Below are 16,934 nucleotides of genomic sequence, written 5' to 3'. Positions count from 1 at the left end.
ACATCACTTAGCATAGATGCCACATTGCAGTGTAACCACCGTAATGACTCAGTTATTGCTGATGCAGTGGGAGAACATATACTACAGCTGAGCACATTGAGAGAACAGGACGACAAAGTGTCATTTTTGTTGTTGCTGCACACAGATAATTGTATTGTATTGCACAAAAAAAGGAAACATTAATGTTTCCTCAAATGATGAAGAAGACCTATCAATCCTTGGGCAACTACAGCTTTGTTCCATGTATAGTGGAGGATGTTCTTTTTCCGGGTTGTGAATTGTCAATTATTCTGGTGATATGTTTATGTAATGCTGTCTTACGTGCTCTTCCCCATCTTAGCTTACCGGTGAAATTCACTTAATCTGACATATTAAAAAAAACTTCAAATCTTCTTTTGAAAAGTAAGCTTATATAAGTGATGTAAACAGCAACTGTTAAACAAAAACTTTTAAACTCTTGCATGTGTTTAACATGACCTCTTTGGAGCGGGTACAGGGTTGTGCATGTCCATTTTTTTTTTTAAGTTGAGAGGGCGGGGCTTTTCAGAAATTCAGGAAAACCTCCACTATACTTTTTTTTTATTCATATATATACCTTTAGTATAGCAAAAAAAACCAACAACATATACACAGTAGTATATCTCAGGTTAAGGTAGTGATATGTGTATAAAATCTGCAGCCAAGCCAATGTTAACAGAAATTTAAAGCGAAGAAAAGTATAATTGCTCAATTAAAGCTGATTACTAATTCACTATCTACTATTTTTTCTCTTTTCTTCAGTGGGAGGAGGTGAGTGGCTATGACGAAAACCTCAACACCATCAGGACCTACCAGGTGTGCAATGTCTTTGAGCCCAGTCAAAACAACTGGCTCCTCACCACTTTCATCGATCGCCGTGGAGCTCAACGCATCTATGTGGAGATACGATTCACTGTGCGGGATTGCAGCTCCATTCCAAATGTCCCAGGCTCCTGCAAGGAGACTTTTAATCTTTATTACTATGAAACTGATTCTGTCATAGCCACCAAAGGAACAGCCTTCTGGATGGAGGCCCCCTACCTCAAGGTGGACACCATTGCTGCAGATGAAAGTTTCTCTCAGGTGGACTTTGGTGGGCGCTTAATGAAGGTCAACACAGAAGTGCGCAGCTTCGGCCCGTTGTCTAAAAATGGCTTCTACCTAGCATTTCAGGACTACGGTGCATGCATGTCTCTGCTGTCAGTCAGGGTGTTTTTTAAGAAGTGCCCAAGTGTGGTCCAAAACTTTGCAATATTTCCAGAGACTATGACGGGAGCAGAAAGCACCTCCCTGGTCATTGCCAGAGGAATCTGCATCTCAAACTCAGAGGAAGTAGATGTCCCAATAAAGCTCTACTGTAATGGAGATGGAGAGTGGATGGTTCCTATTGGAAGCTGCACGTGTAAGGCCGGGTTCGAACCTGACAATAGCAACGTCTGCCGTGGTAAGAAAATATTAGTTTATTCATCTAAAAAATGCTTAAGTTGCAGTGCCTTGCCAAAAATATTTATGCCATTTAAATGTTTTTTTCATGGTGTCATGCTACAACCACAGCTGTCAGTGTTTTTATCGAGATTTTCACTATGTGGTTTTCAAAGTATTTTTAACAAAACTATGAAAACTTTAGTTTGCATTGGTACTTGGTTCCTTTACTTATATTCCTTAACAATATACAGTGTAATTAAATTCAGTAATTTGTACATAGAGCTCACTTGCGTCAGTACCAATAAATCACCTCTGTTAAGGCATCAGTTTTTATAAAGAATCTTAGTAAAGAGAAAGTCTCATGACAACCTAGGAAAATATTAGGCAGGTCAGGCATAATATTAAGGAAATTTAATAACATTGTTTGGTTATACAATGTTATCCAGGTTACAACATATGCAGCATAGAAAATTGAATAGGTATGATGCAGCTTGCTTTTATGAAGGAGGGAAAAGAAAGTCAAGGATCCACCTTAGGTGGAAAAATCAGGAAAAGCCATGTAAATCTGCTGTTTATTAAAGGATGATTAGACGAAATGGCATAGGTTAGATGGCTTTCAAGACTTTTGTATAGCACTACATTTTAGAGTATTGATTTCTGCTTTAGTCACATCTTCTACTTAATGTTAAATAGAATCAGATTCTTGGTAGACTTGCATGGGTGTACCATATATCACAGCTTCTTCATATCCCCGTAAAGATCTATCTCATTATGTTACAAGGCTTTTGTTGAGCATAATGGGCTGCACTTTCTCTCTTTAGCGCATCTACGTCTAATATAATAAAAAGCACATTAGCATCACGTCCTAATCTCTAGGAAATGCCAGGATTTTGCACAATCTAATTCACAGATGGAGAAAGGTTTGTGTCTGCCTAACTACACATAAGTTTTAAGAGATAGATAATTATTAGATCCAGCAGAGAAGATGTACATGGTTGCTTTTTGTTGTTGTGTGAGTCAATGTGTTTTTTTTTAGTTTTTTTTTTATATGTCCTCCATGACACCTCTAGACTGTGCACCTTGTTGTTTCAACACACATAAAAACACATACAGAAAAAAAATATGCCCAAGGTGTCTGGCGATATTATGGGTGGCTCAGGGCTCTTAGCGTGGTGCAGTATTGGGTTGGACTGCCTCAGGAGGTTAGTTCGAGAGTATGTGAAGCTCAGATAAGATTGATTGACGCCCATCTGCTCTGATCAATAAACAGATATAAGAATGCCACATATCTACAAAGCATATGGAGTGTGACTGTGTCCACAATATCCTCCCAGAATGACTTTGGTTCCTATGCAAAACAACTCCATTTTCTGATGTATAAGATTTAGCGACTGTATAGAGAGAGAAAGGTTTATGTCAAATATGTTTGAATCAGGAATTGTGTAGCAAAACGAAACATTAGTGGGCTTTAAGGATCTTGAGTAACACATTTTGCTCTCTAAAATGCATTAATTAATGATCATTTGTTTCTTTTGTTTCTTTTTTCTTTAATTTTCACTTTTATGTTTCATAACATTTTACATAAGAGCACTACATGAAAGGTTAGGGCTTGTTTGTAAACAAAGATTATTGTGAGCATGGTTAGTTTATCTAGCTTCTGCTGTATAATGTAGATGTTTATATGGATAAGGGGGGTAATCCAAGGTCTAAATCTGATCTGATGTATTTTTCATAATAGAACCAGTTGATTTTTGTTATTCTTTTTTTATGGATTTCATAGTGGTGAAGTTCTTAGCACCATTGCCTTGCAGAAAGAAGGTCCTGGGTCTGAATCTTAGCCAAGGGTTTTCTGTAAAATTCATACAGTATGTTCTACACTATGAGGTTTAGTTTCTCAGATGTTTTTTGACTTCCTTCCTTCCAAAAATATCACTGTTAGTTAAACTGGTTACTGAAAATTGTCCTAAATATAAATCTTTCCTTTGTTTATGTAATTGTCTGGCAACTGGTATAGGTTGTACAGCACTTAGCTGGATTGAGTCTTCTATTAGGAAATTGGGAAGTAAAACAATACTTGTATTTCAAGTTGAATAAAATCTTAATGGAAATACCGACTTACATTTAGGACACAAGCAAAGAAACAATATAAATCTATTATATCAAAGAGTGGTTGACTAAATTAGTCCCTCATAACTTGTCACTTTGGAAATTTGTGGAACCTGTTCCAGTCTTATCTCCACAGAGATTATCCCATCCAGTAACAGCAATACAGTTTTTCACTTTTTACACCCTGCAGTTTGAGTTTTTATGCATTAATCTAAATAGTAAACATTTATTCTGAAAACACCCGAGTTACCTCAATACTGAGGGATAACAGACTTGGTAGACTATTTAGTATAAACCATGAAAAAACAAAGCTTAACCATCATTCTGTCTATTTTTGCTGCAACTGTTATTGGTTGAAAGAACAGGTCCACCCTGGGCAAATCAATATGTGACCTAGTTTTTGCTTTGGTCAAACCTTACTCAAAGCCAAACAGTACACTCACATGTTCAATTCAGTATCGCTTGATCAATTCATTTTTCGTGGGGGGTTTTATTCTAATAATGGAAGGATCTTTGAATTGAAACAGAAATGTGTTATTTTCAGAATAAAACATGCTTATTTGGAGAAGCTATCAGTGTGGGGTATGCTTTTGGAACAAGATGACTACTTGTAAAAAGCTGAGTTGGAAAAAAATGAAGCACTTTTTTTTTCTCCCAATGGTAGCATTACCTGTAACTGTTACTGTGAAATTGGCCCTAAGGTGCTGAAACAACATTAAAATTGGATGTCATCCTTAAGTAGCTAATAGTAAAACAGCTTTCCCTAAACTAACAATGGCACAAATACTTTCTAATGAAGATAAACATATAATGTAGTAGTTTATAAAATTTCTACTTTAAATATAGAATGCTATGTTTGTTTATACTAAGGGAAACATCTTTTTCTCCTTGAATATGTATGTTTCTTGTCATTGTAGCGTAAGAAACACATGTTGGTACCTGATTGCACTTTTTTCATGCATTAATTAGTGACATTTAGTGTGATGTGTATTTGTGGTACCCGCTGTCAGCTAGGCATAGAGGCCATGTAGCGATGTTGTTCTATGCAACAATGATGCCAGCATGCCACCCTCATTACAAGCTCCCCAGCTCCCACACAAGCCATTTGAGTATGCCCTCCTCTTTTCTGCCTCTGCCTTTCTCTTGCTCTCTCCCCCTTCAGCTATGTAAGCAATCTGCTAAATATTTTATCACCTCTCTGTTAAATCGAGCAGACACACTCCCAACAGCACCCTGCCACCTTTGCCACTGCAAAGCTTGCCTTGAGTGCATGTGTCCTGTTTAAGTCAAGCACTTCAGAGTTGCTGGTGGCAATAGGTTTTATAAAGCATTTTTCTAACCACAGCTGTGAGGTCTGGCTGAGTGATGGATAGAATCCCCTGGATTACGTTTACATGATTTGCTTGTGTAATCATTGATCATTTTAATGATCTTTGCTTTCTCAAATCAGTGATTAAAATTCATAGAGTAATTAATCCGATGTCTGAAATCTCAATGGTGACATAATATGATGCTAATTTTCTTAACACTAAGCAGCCCTACTTGATATAAAAGGTCAATCAAAGCTTTGGGCTCCATGCTATCTAATATAGTGTTACACTATTTCTATGAGGCAGGTACATTTTTTCCAAACCTAAAACTGCTTGAATGCAGTAGGTAGAGTGACTACAGTACTGTTTAAGTGTGTATCTGTCCTGTTCTTTGTGCCTTGTATGTTTTAGATTTTACCCCACCTTTACCACCAATTTTAAGATGTCGTGTTATTTTTATCTATAAACAGACTTTGGTCAAACTTCACTTGATTCATTTGTCTTTCTTATCTTTTTTTTTTTTTTGTATAATTATGCTTATGACCTAAGAATTTTTTTTCATAGAAAAATAAATGAAAGATTTAAAGTAAAAAATACAGTACATATAATACACTATTTAAATCTTCTTATTGTTGCTCACATCTTATCTCCTTGCAGATAACGCATCAGCTGTGCTGTATCACAGAAACTACTTCAACTTTCATTTTAAAACAGTTACTAGAAAGAGTTATTACTTTTTTACATTAGAGTGCAAAGCAATTCAGCAAGCGGAGAACCTTTATGTTAGAGTGTGTTTCACACCGTCTGAGAAAATTGAGACACAAGAGCAGAAAGTATTCAGGGGCAACTAGGGATATTTTTTTTCTTTCATTTCTTTAGTTTTTTTCAGTTGATTTTTGGATTTACTGATTATTAATCTAGCAAAAGCTGCTCGATTGACCATTTTGTTTATTTATTTTATTGAATATGTCCCAAGCATAGAAAAAACTATGCCGCCCGAGGATTTCTGGATATAACATTTAAACAGAAAGGCCTTTCAGCCTAAATACTTATTTATTTAATTTCTGTTACAGTTTGGGCTTATTTAGTGCTCTGATTAAGTTGTTATTAGCAAATGGCATCTGTATTGTGTCATTAGTCGTAACTTAATTAGTCGACGATCATGTTAAAAACTCATTAATCAGAATATTCTCATCAGTCCTTTCAGACCTACAATTAGTGACTTTAACAAGTTTAGGTTCTGTGTCATTTATATGTGTGGGGTGTGTGTGTGTGTTTGTGTAGAGAGAGAAATAAGAGAGAACATATATAGTCTTTGATCTAATCTTAAAACTTTTCTATTAGAATTCTTTTCAGATTACCACTACATTCCTCCATAGTCCATCTATCTGGTACAATACTCATGATTATGTATTTATATAGTCTAGAATTTCCATAATTTCTCATCCAAGCAGTCTTATAGACCCCAAAGAAATATGAATCTTCCCTTTAGTTTTTTTTTTTCACTGTTAGACTCCGGCAGGCTTTTGACATGCCGGCACATTAATATTACAAATATTCAAATAACTTTATTTAACATTCTGTAGACTGACAGTGGCAGTAGGATATTCACAGCCCATTGAGCAAGTGCGTATCCCTGGACTAAGTGCCGATTCATCATGAATGCCTTACTCCTATCTAATGGCTGCAATCATGTTGATGGCACACACGCACACACCCGCACCCACACACAGAAAAAGCGTATTACTTTCTGAGTGTCTTCCTTATTTTAAACTGTGATCATATTTTAAACCCTAGTAAGAAATAATGTCAATATACACTGCAATGGGGTTCATGGTCATAAAAATCTATTTGTTGTTTTTTTTGTTTGTTTTTTTTCTCCACATAACTCGGACTATAGAATTCCACAAAAAAAAGACAAAATACTTTCAAATCCTAAAAGCAAAAACAAACACACTCCTCCAATCCGTTTTTTTTTTTCACTCCTTTTTATATCTTATCACAGTGCACAGGATCTGACAGGATAGGACCTGCAAAGACCCTCCAACCTATTAGAGCTAATTTCAGCCCATTTAGCCTTGTCTCCTTCTGTTTCACTGAGTTTACTTCATTTGCAGGGATGCATCCCAGTGTACTTCCCATTACACAACAAAACACACACACTGACATCCACTAAGTCACCTTGAAGCCCAATTAAGTAAACATCTGACTCTTCCTGTTTCTATAAGTCCTACGGCAGTGAGGACCAGTGTGATGGGGACAAAATGGAGCGGTAAAAGCAAGAGAGAGAGAAAGGTTAGGCAAAAAGAAGAGGGTGAAAGACCTCTTGTTTCCATGGTTCTCAATAGGGTGAATGGGTGGGGTGAGGGTGTAGAGCAGTGCTGAAAGAGCATGACCCAAACAAAAACTCTTTGAATTCAAGGCTTAGAGAGTGTCAATAATGACCCAAACACAGATGCTCTACTCTGACTTGAACAACAGTTGGTCTCTAATGATGCAAAAGGAATCTAGAGATTTTGTGTAAAATCTCTAGATTGGAAGACATACCTACGACATACCTGCTTGGAAGACATACCTACCAAAAATATGGGTCTTCACATCTCCGAAGAGGGTACACATAGTCCCACCCCTATTACTTGTATATCTTCCCCTACTCCTTTTCAGTTTATGCTGAGTTTAGTTGCTTTCAGTCTGGCCTTCCCTCCAAGCCTTCTCTAGTCTCTCTATCCTTAATTTTCCTTATTTCCAGTCAGCATGTAATTTTTCAAATAGATGCCCCTTTGACATGACATATCATCCAAGATAGCCAAGTCCCAGTCTTTTCTCTACACATGCTTTAGACTTAATCCTATCAGTATGTATTTAAACTCCTTTTTTTTCTAGTATTGGGTGGGCTCTGGAATTTTAAGGTTGGTTGGAGACACAACAGTGCAGAAGGAGACAAAGGACCTTAGCCATTGACCAGATGGGTTGAGCCCAAAAACTGCCTATGTGAACCTTTGCAAAAATGAAACAAAAGCTTTACACCATGAGGGGCTTCCTTTTAGCCTTTACACCAGCTTTGACTTCGATTTATCTAATGCCCACTCGATCCTTGTGAATTCAATTCTCAAACCATTATAAAGTTATTAAATACATTTTCAAAAAAAAGAATAAATGAGTTTAAAAGTTTTGAAAAAATACATGAAAAGTAAAATTCTAGTTTGACAGATCTGCCAGTGTTTATTTGCACTTGCTAAGTCTATCTATTCTCGTCATTTAGAAAAAACAGAAAATGTTTTAATACCTTTATTGAGGGTTTGCTGCCACATTGTGATAGATTTAACTTATTCATGATTATCATATGGTACTTGACAGATCTGCAGCGGCAGCCAGACAACAAAACAGTTGAGAGCATTGTCAAGGAGTAGTGTAGCAGACAATGCTGAAGTTAAATCTGAAAAAAGTATTTAAAATGTCAACTTTATCTGTGTTTTGATAATTCCAGTGGGGCTATTAAGCAAGTATTTTACACATACCAAGAAAGAAAAAATAATCCACTAATGAAGTTATTGGTAAAACACTAACACGAAACCACAAAAAGATATGGAACACATTAAGAAAATTAAACTTCAATATACCATAGACTGCAAATAAATAATATTGAAGAGTGCTGCATGTAGTGAAAACAAGCCCACAAGTATTTCCCACTGTTGACATCAGTTAGAGTTGCATTTTGTTTTTTATCATTGAATTATCCAGTGAATGCCACAAGAGTCATAAACTACAAGTAGAATTGAAATCTCCATTGACAATACATGGTGAGGTTTCACTTGTTAAAGTTCTGAAGGAGTAGATCAGAGGATGATAGAAAAAATAATAATTTAGAGAAAAAGAACACTTTTTCAAACACTGAAAATAGCTGTAAGTTGTTCTTTTTTCTTATGAAAAATAACTGCAGGAACATATATGCACACACACTACAAATGGCAACTGCTGAAAAGAAAAGCATAATCAGGCTTGTTTAGTTTGCTTTAAAACAAACACTTAAAGAATGTACCTGATAATATATCAAAGCTGAGATCTGCAGTGACCCTATAACCCCTCATGGAAGTTTGCAGATGTGAACATTATGGCCTCAGCTATCTATTGTATACATAAAAGGTAATCTAATTGTGAATGAAGTAATTCGCTGGGATGTTTTCGATAGAAATCTGAGAATTAAAGGAGAGTTTTTAAGAAAGAGTATAGTCCCAAATATTTAACCAAGAAAGCTGTGAAATGGCTTGAGAGAAAGATAACTGCTGCAAAGGGCCTGACTTGTATACAAATGAAAATCCATGAAATGAGCTGAAGATTAGCACAGAAGATAGAAGGGATCCTTAAAAATACAATGTGGGCAAAAAGTGAGCAATGCATACAACAAGGTTATCCATATAGGGCATATTTTACAGTCTTTTTATTCCAATAAATCTTTTTCAAAGGTGTTTGATCAATTTGGACATTAAACATGTACCTTTGATCACATTATTTTCAGTCTTTTTTTAAAGGTATCATAAATTTTGCCTAGGACTGTTTCATAAAGTTATTTTTTTTGAAAACCAACCAAAACCAAAAATGAGGGGAAAACACCCATAAGGAGCCAACTAACAACAAGAAACCCTGCAATGAGGAACTGCAGAAGAGATGTATATATAGGGGACAGAACAAAGAATGGGCTAATGAGCTGATATGGAGCAGGTGCGGATAGAAGTAACTAGAAAGGAGCCAAGGGGAAAGGAGACAGGCACAAGGGTGGAAACAGAGAGTAACTCAAATGCAACACAACTTGAATATATCACAGAATAGAAAATAAACAAAAGAACAACACAGAATGGCATATATAGCTGAAAACTCAAAACTTAAAGTCCAAAGGAGGAGAACATGGGTGTAAGCATGTAAAGCCAGGACAAAGACTAGAACAGTTTATATACTACAACTAAAATGAAGAAAACAAAAAATACTGTTTGGTAAAAGCCTGGTTGTAGTTGTCATGTTGGGTATGGGGATCAAACCCAAATGCAGAACACACCACAGAGACAGGGGTAAAAGTTTATTTTGAATCACACAGAATAAATCACAGATACTGATTCTGGTCCGGGATGACTTCACAAGGGTTTCTCTGTAGAGAAGGGATAGTTAGGTTAGCCAGAGGTCTGGGGGATCTTGACAGTCAGATACTGATCTGTACCTGGAGAGATTCAGATTGACGCAGTGAGAGAGGGAACCAGTTGGGTCCAGAGTTTGAGGGTTCAGCAGAGAGCTAGCAGCGGCAGAGCTTGACTTCACACTTGAGCTCAGACTTTGAATGGTCAGCCAAGGTTCTCTCCTGAGAACTGGAACAGACTCAGCTTGAGGTTCTTCAGGTTTGGCTGTCAGGGCAGGCAGGCATGTCTAGGAAGCAGAGAAGACAAAAACAGGTTAGGATCAGATTACTCCTCAGTAGTGATGTTATGAGATGAGCCGAGGCTTCGAGGCGTGTGTCGAGTAATGGAGGGGGCGTTTCCCCGAAGCGCGTGTCGAGGCGTGATTCATTTAGAGGAGGGGCCAAAATTGATGACGTCCGAGGCCTCGCTACCGTGATACCACGTGACCGCTTCGGTAAGTGGTTCGGGAAGCGCAAGAATTTTGACAGGCATCTAGACAGCCTCAGTGTTCAGTCAAGATGTGGGAGTTTGGAGGAGAGATGCTCTCAGCTGGATAAAGTTTGGATAGATTCTAAGAATAAATTGGTTGTCTTTCCAACCAATCTAGTTGCTTAAAGCTAATTTGGTTTGAATAAACAATATAATGATCAAAATTTGAACAAAACTACCAGACAAAGCCAGTGTTAATACGTCAGGGTTAAGAAATATTTTCTCCCAGATCAAACTATCTACATGAGTGGCGTCCTCTGTAAGAGGCAGACTCTCACCCTAGAGGTTGATGGTTCAAGACCAGTCTGTCTCTTTTGAAAGTTGCGATTAAACTTAATTATTTTGGCTGATGAGACTAATTTGCATTGTTTTGCCCGAGTAAAAATATAGATTGGGTAAATTAGGTTGGCTTAGCCAAAAGATTGGTTGAACATAACTTCCAACCTGATTAAAACCAAAAAACATGGAAAAACTATCATGTTTGAATAAAAATGACTAACACCATTCATTTTGTTCATCATTGCCCAATTTGCACAAATACTTTCACTGTCTGCTTGAGTTTATTTCACTAAAATAGCAGAAAAACTGTGCACCTTAAATGATTGTTATAAGAAATTTTACACTTAAAAAAAACTTACAAAAGATTTTATTATACACACCAACCATTAACAATTTCAAGGGAACTGAAAAGGGGGGAAAAAAAGAAAAACAATTGCAAAAGAATTCACAGATTTTATTACAAACTGTAGTTCTGCTGTCCACCAGTATGTGGTGACATGTTCACATGAAGCCTCATGAACTGTGGGGATCGTTGAAGCAATTTGGCCAAACGGTTCAATGCCTCATGAGGCTTCATCTCACCATCACTACTCCTCAGAGTATCAGATCAGCAGGCTTGGCTCAGGTTCTGCTAACCATAACTGGCAACACTCTGGCACTGAAAACAGGTCTGGCCGCTGCTTAAGTAGTTGGTCTCCTGATGAGAGGATGAGCCTCTGGTGTGCATGTGGCTCAGCTCAGGAGACCCAGGACGCCCTCTGCTGGAGAAAGGTGGCAGAACTCCAGATCCCAACAGTAGTTGTGGTTCGGGAAAGGAAAAATAAGATAATTCCGGCTTTTGAAAAATATATATTTTAAAGACAATACACTACCTCTTTTCCAGCACACTTATAATCAGATAAATTGCATTGTCTTTTAAAATTTTGTTTCTTTTTAAATGTGGAATAAAACATTATGAGTGTGGGAAATTGAAACAGCTTACTTTACATACATTATTATTAAAATAGAGCTTAACATATTTCATTTATTTTCTTCCCCTTGTCCAATAGACAGTATTTCTGAGGTGGAGTATGTTGGTTTGGACTGGCTATAATAGTTTGACAGCTAAAGGTATCAACGGTCAGCACAAGTTACCAAGTACAATACAGCATAACTATATTTTTGAAGCAGCTACTGTATTCATGGTGCTATCTGGAAAAAGATTTTTTTGCATTAGAAAAAAGACAAGCACTGTGCTTTTTACTAGCTGGTTCCGGAAGTCTTTGGGACTGTTATTTTGCTATTAAAGCAAGAACCAAAGGTTAAATTTCCATAATTTTGTTTCATTGTATAATATGTAGTGTTTAAATTCCAAACTGCTGCTCTGTAAATATCTTAATTCCTTCCGTGGCAAGCCTGCAATTGCCATGTGCATCCGCATATGCACCCACGCATACAGCTCCATTCACCTCTGGCTAAACTTTCTGTGTCCAATTTCATAACCTAATCATGTTTGCTGTAATCCTTGCACACTTGAAGCAAACCACATTAGAGTTCCCAAGTAAATGCTTCCTAAGTGGCCCTGATTAAACTTATGTGAAAAATGAAGTCTGTGTAATTTATGTTATGACACCATGCATTATCTTGAACCATCTCAGCTCCATATAACTGGAAGGTCATATCAAACACTTCTTCACAGCCTCCACAATATGTAATTATCCAACAATTAGACTCATCCCATAATCTTGATTTCACTATGTCATTGTCTGGGTGTAATTATGTGTTTTCATCTATGGTTAACTCAATCTTTTTAGTTTTTTCCTTTTTTATAGCCTCAAGTTATGTTGCTTTGCAGAGACCAGAAGAAAGGTCTCATTTAAGACAAATCCTACCTGAAGTCTGAGGGACAGGTTATTAATAACCATCAGCTGTCTCATACTATAGTGAAAAAGCCTTACTCTTGTTATTTTCATTCAGAGCTTCTGCTAATACTGCAAAATAGATACCATCATTACACCACTGTTTCTCACCTTGCCTGTTAGTTATAAAGGCAGCATAATCTTAAAGCGAGGCATGCTTTTATGTAATATGCTACTTTTATAAAAAACAAAATAAAAATACTGTCTTACACATGTACAGAGACATATTTCACATACTGATGTGGCTCAATGACTGTAGGAAATGGATTGTAATTAATTACCACTTCCTACTAAATTCATTTTTGCTTACTGATGCATACTGTCATTACACGAATAATACATCTAAGAAAGTTCTAAATATATACTTTTTTCACACTACTGTATGATTGTATTGTTTTTCAGTTAAGTATCTAAACAACACCAAATGAAATAACCATAAAGTCAACATGTTGTGCTCAGGAGTAACTGCCTGAGACCTATTTGTTGAGCTTTTTTGGGAGAATACTTAAATCCAACTTTTGTTTAATAAAAATATGACTGAGAAAACCAAAGATAAAGAGGAGTTTTTTTTTAGACTGCATTATAAGCAATGTTGAAGTCCGGAAATTTTTAAATCAGCTGAATAACACAATTTTTTTTCTTGGCAAGTCATGACAGTCACTTAAATAACGTATGTAAAAGATGTATCACATTGAAAACAGAAAACAAGAAAATTAAGAAATAAACTTTACATTTAAGTTCATATAAACTTTCTAAAATGTATGGATTAAAGAGTTTGTAAACATGGATGTCATGGTTGAGCTGTTTTAACACTTTCACTATAACTATAATTTATCAATTAAGGATCTTGAAATTGTTGTTATGGAATTCCACCCATCTGTCCGTCCGTCCGTCTGTCCATCATCCATCCACCCACACACATAGGCTTGATCTGCTACAACCAGGTACCAGAGCACAGATGAGTTCTGTGTACAGCTCTGGGTTTGTAACCTGACAACAGCCAGATGCATGTCTCGCTCCGCCCAGCTCCACTCACATACATCTGGGAACCCGCTCATTGAAAGTGATTTCCCCAACCGAATTTATGGTCTGTCCAATCAGGACGCAGGGTGGGTGTGTCCTGAAGTGGAGAAGCGACCGTGAGATTCCAACAACAATGGCGGCTCGCATTGAGGAAGCAAGCGTTAGCATTGATGCTGCTATTTCTTCTGTGTTGTCCAATCTATCTGATATTGTTTAATTAAAAGAACATCAGAGAACGGCTTTGAAGGCTTTTGTTGGTGGAAACGATGTTTTCGCCCTTCTCCCGACCGGATTTGGCAAGAGCTTGATCTACCAAATGGCTCCTCCTCTCACAGCGTCACGGGTTAGCTTCGGTGTGAGTGGTTGAAATAGCACGTCAATAAAGATGACAGACAAGTGGCTTATCCAATCATATGCAAGGAGTTTTGATAAGGCCCAGCCTTCAGTAAAGGCAATTCCTATGGCGGGTTCCCAGATGTATGTGAGCGGAGCTAGGCGGAGTGAGACATGCATCTGGCTGTTGTCAGGTTACTGGGTTTGGGGGATGTCTTTAAAATTGTTGAGGCTGTATTGAAAGGGACTTAGTTGTCATTACAGCCCTTTATATTCTGACCTTTATAATTATATTTTCAATGTCTATGCTCTCTGCTTACAAATACAAAATGCACTAAGAAAAAAAAAACTACTATTTTATCTTATCTCTGATCCAGTATGGATGTATGGCTAGCTTACTTTACACTGTGGTATACTTCTAAAAGAGAATGATATCTGATTAGTCTGGCTATGGCTGACAAACAAATGGATTTGCTGTGTCTGGAATGTTCTCCTGGGGAACTGGAAGGGCTGCGATAGAAAGACACTGCTTTGTGTTGGAGCCGGTACGAATAATAGGACCCTTTGGGGAATGAGTGTAGCAGAGAGAGATAGGGACAAAAAACAAACAGTCTTGTACAATACATCAATTCTCAGTATCTTCCTTTTTCTCTCCACCTACCTCTCCCTGACTTCTTTAGTAACTTTCTATTTTATTACTCCTAATAATGGTTGACCTATCAGTAGGTTGTCAGACTTTAGGGTCTATCAAGAGTTTGTACTCACACAATGTTTATTGTTTAAAACTGCCCATAAAGAGAAATCACAAAGGTACCCCCGTGCGGGAGCACTTAAAGGTTTACCTTTGTGTGTTTGATTTACACACTTTCTACCATGAATTGGTCACAAAATCTCATTCCCTTATGCCCTTGTTCTTATTTTTTTTTTTTCTCATTTTTTGCCCCCTCTATTTCTTATTGTCAACTTTCCTATTCTCCAATATTGTGCTGGAACAGCAGTCACAAAGGGAGTGTGACAATAAAGGTATTAGCCAAATGCAAAGTCAATGTTAGGCCTTAACACTCCCTAATGCCCTTTAAATAGAATTGCTGCCCCCCAAGAAATGCTTTATAATGCTCTCAAACTGAGGTTTTCTTTTACCAACTGTTGTGACCTGAGTCCTCATCAGCTTTCATTATGCACACTAGATTTTTATATGCGCTTAATCTAAATTGGACGCCCCTTCATTTTAGAGATTGTGCCTAAAACTGGACCAGTCAAAAGGCCCTGGCTTGAGGCAGAAGGTGGGAACCCTTCTAAGCTCCATTGTATTCCTTTGCTCTTTTGCATACATAATCTCCATTAGAAGCAGCTAATTGTTGCATAGAAAATCTGGAAGGATATTGAAAAGGCGCCCTGCATCATGGCCGCAGGAAGTGGGGATGCTGCAGCATCCCCTAGTGGCGAGAGGGATATAAAAAAAAAAAAAAAAAAGTATTAAAAATACTTTACGATTTATAAATTTCTTATGAATATTTTGGGAAACGATTTTGACTTTTTATTTTATTGTTATGTGTATTTAGATTTTTATTTCATTATTTTGAGGCCTAATGGCAACCTCAAGCAAGCTAGTGGTCACCGGGTAAAGAGATATCCTGCTTGCGGCAGCAAACTAGCAAATTTACATAGTCTAATGACAGAAACGAGGAGGAAATATGGCATGGAAATGGATTTCGGAATTGTCCGCTTATGAGAGACTTTATCTCCACAACGTTAGAGTGCACCTCAACATTGGGACACTTGTAACCAGACAGGGCACTCTGCCTGTAGCTCAAAGTAAGAGCATGGTGCTGACGCGCACTTTCATATCTATTCGGGCAGTTTAATGTAGCCATAGTATCTTAGAGTGTTAGTTTTGGATTCTTTTTGTAATGGTTATATGTTCAATAACTTTAAAATAGTATAATAATATTATTATTATTATTTCCTAAAAGGGATTTTGAAGCTAATTGAGTCATGTGTAAAAACACAGTGACTCATGTCCATGCCAGCTGAACAAATCTACGTTGTTATAGTGTTATTGTGAAGTTTAATTAATAGCGCATATATTCACCTCAGAACTGATGTTGCCTGTATGTTACAGACCTCGGGGGTGTACACTGAAATATGTATATGACAATAAAGCACAGAGCCTCAATCATTTACTTATTTATTTTATAGGCTCATAGGTCTTTTGTCCAAAAAATAAATAAATAAAATAAAACATTTTCACAGCACCCTTTGTTCAAAATTACTTCCAGTGGCCCTGCCCTGCATGACACTGCTTCGAGAAGTATACAATGTGAAGGAGGGGGATAATTCTAATGTGTGTAAATAGCGAGAAGCTTCGTTGAGAAAAGACAACACTGATCCATCTTTTACACACAATTTATCATTTAATTCAAGTCACAAAACCTGTTATGACACAGAGTTACTTTGTAATAGAATGTTCATTTGGATTGATATAGGTAAAAGGTGATGAGAACCAAACTACATATATACTGGGTTTCTTAGCTTCTTGATCGAAGTGGATAACACATTTTATCAGTGTTAACACCCCCTAAACTAAAAGACTATAACAGAACACTACTGCATGTCTATGTGAATTTATAAACAATTCAGCATCTTACACCTGGGCGTATTTGCAACCACCCTGGTCTTTGTAGGAAAATATACCTGTCTATTGAATGTCGGACCCATTTTTTTTGTGTTGAGAAATTAGTCATGTTGTCTGCTTGATCTTAGTGCTTTAGAGATGCATCTCTCAGGTCTGTTCTCCTCTTTCGTCCTTACTTAGTATCCGTCTCTCTTTGTGTTTTTCTTTTTTTATGTGCTTACTGCCCCAGAACACCTTAATCCAGTGTGAAAGC

General features: G+C 37.1%; 1 protein-coding gene across 2 annotated transcripts in view; it reads left to right on the top strand.

Annotated features, from left to right (window-relative positions):
- The window catches only part of LOC119798658 (ephrin type-B receptor 1-B), a 238,211-nt gene that overhangs the window by 116,219 nt on the left and 105,058 nt on the right, over nucleotides 1–16,934 (top strand). For both annotated transcript variants that reach the window (XM_038308216.1, XM_038308215.1), the window contains exon 3: nucleotides 781–1,462. In XM_038308216.1, the coding sequence (XP_038164144.1) occupies nucleotides 781–1,462 (682 nt within the window). The remainder of the gene's footprint in view (nucleotides 1–780; nucleotides 1,463–16,934) is intronic.

This window comes from Cyprinodon tularosa, unplaced genomic scaffold, assembly GCF_016077235.1.
Source record: "Cyprinodon tularosa strain WSP-4 unplaced genomic scaffold, ASM1607723v1 ctg632, whole genome shotgun sequence".
Classification (NCBI taxonomy): Eukaryota; Metazoa; Chordata; class Actinopteri; order Cyprinodontiformes; family Cyprinodontidae; genus Cyprinodon; species Cyprinodon tularosa.
This window is presented reverse-complemented; position numbering and strand designations above follow the sequence as displayed.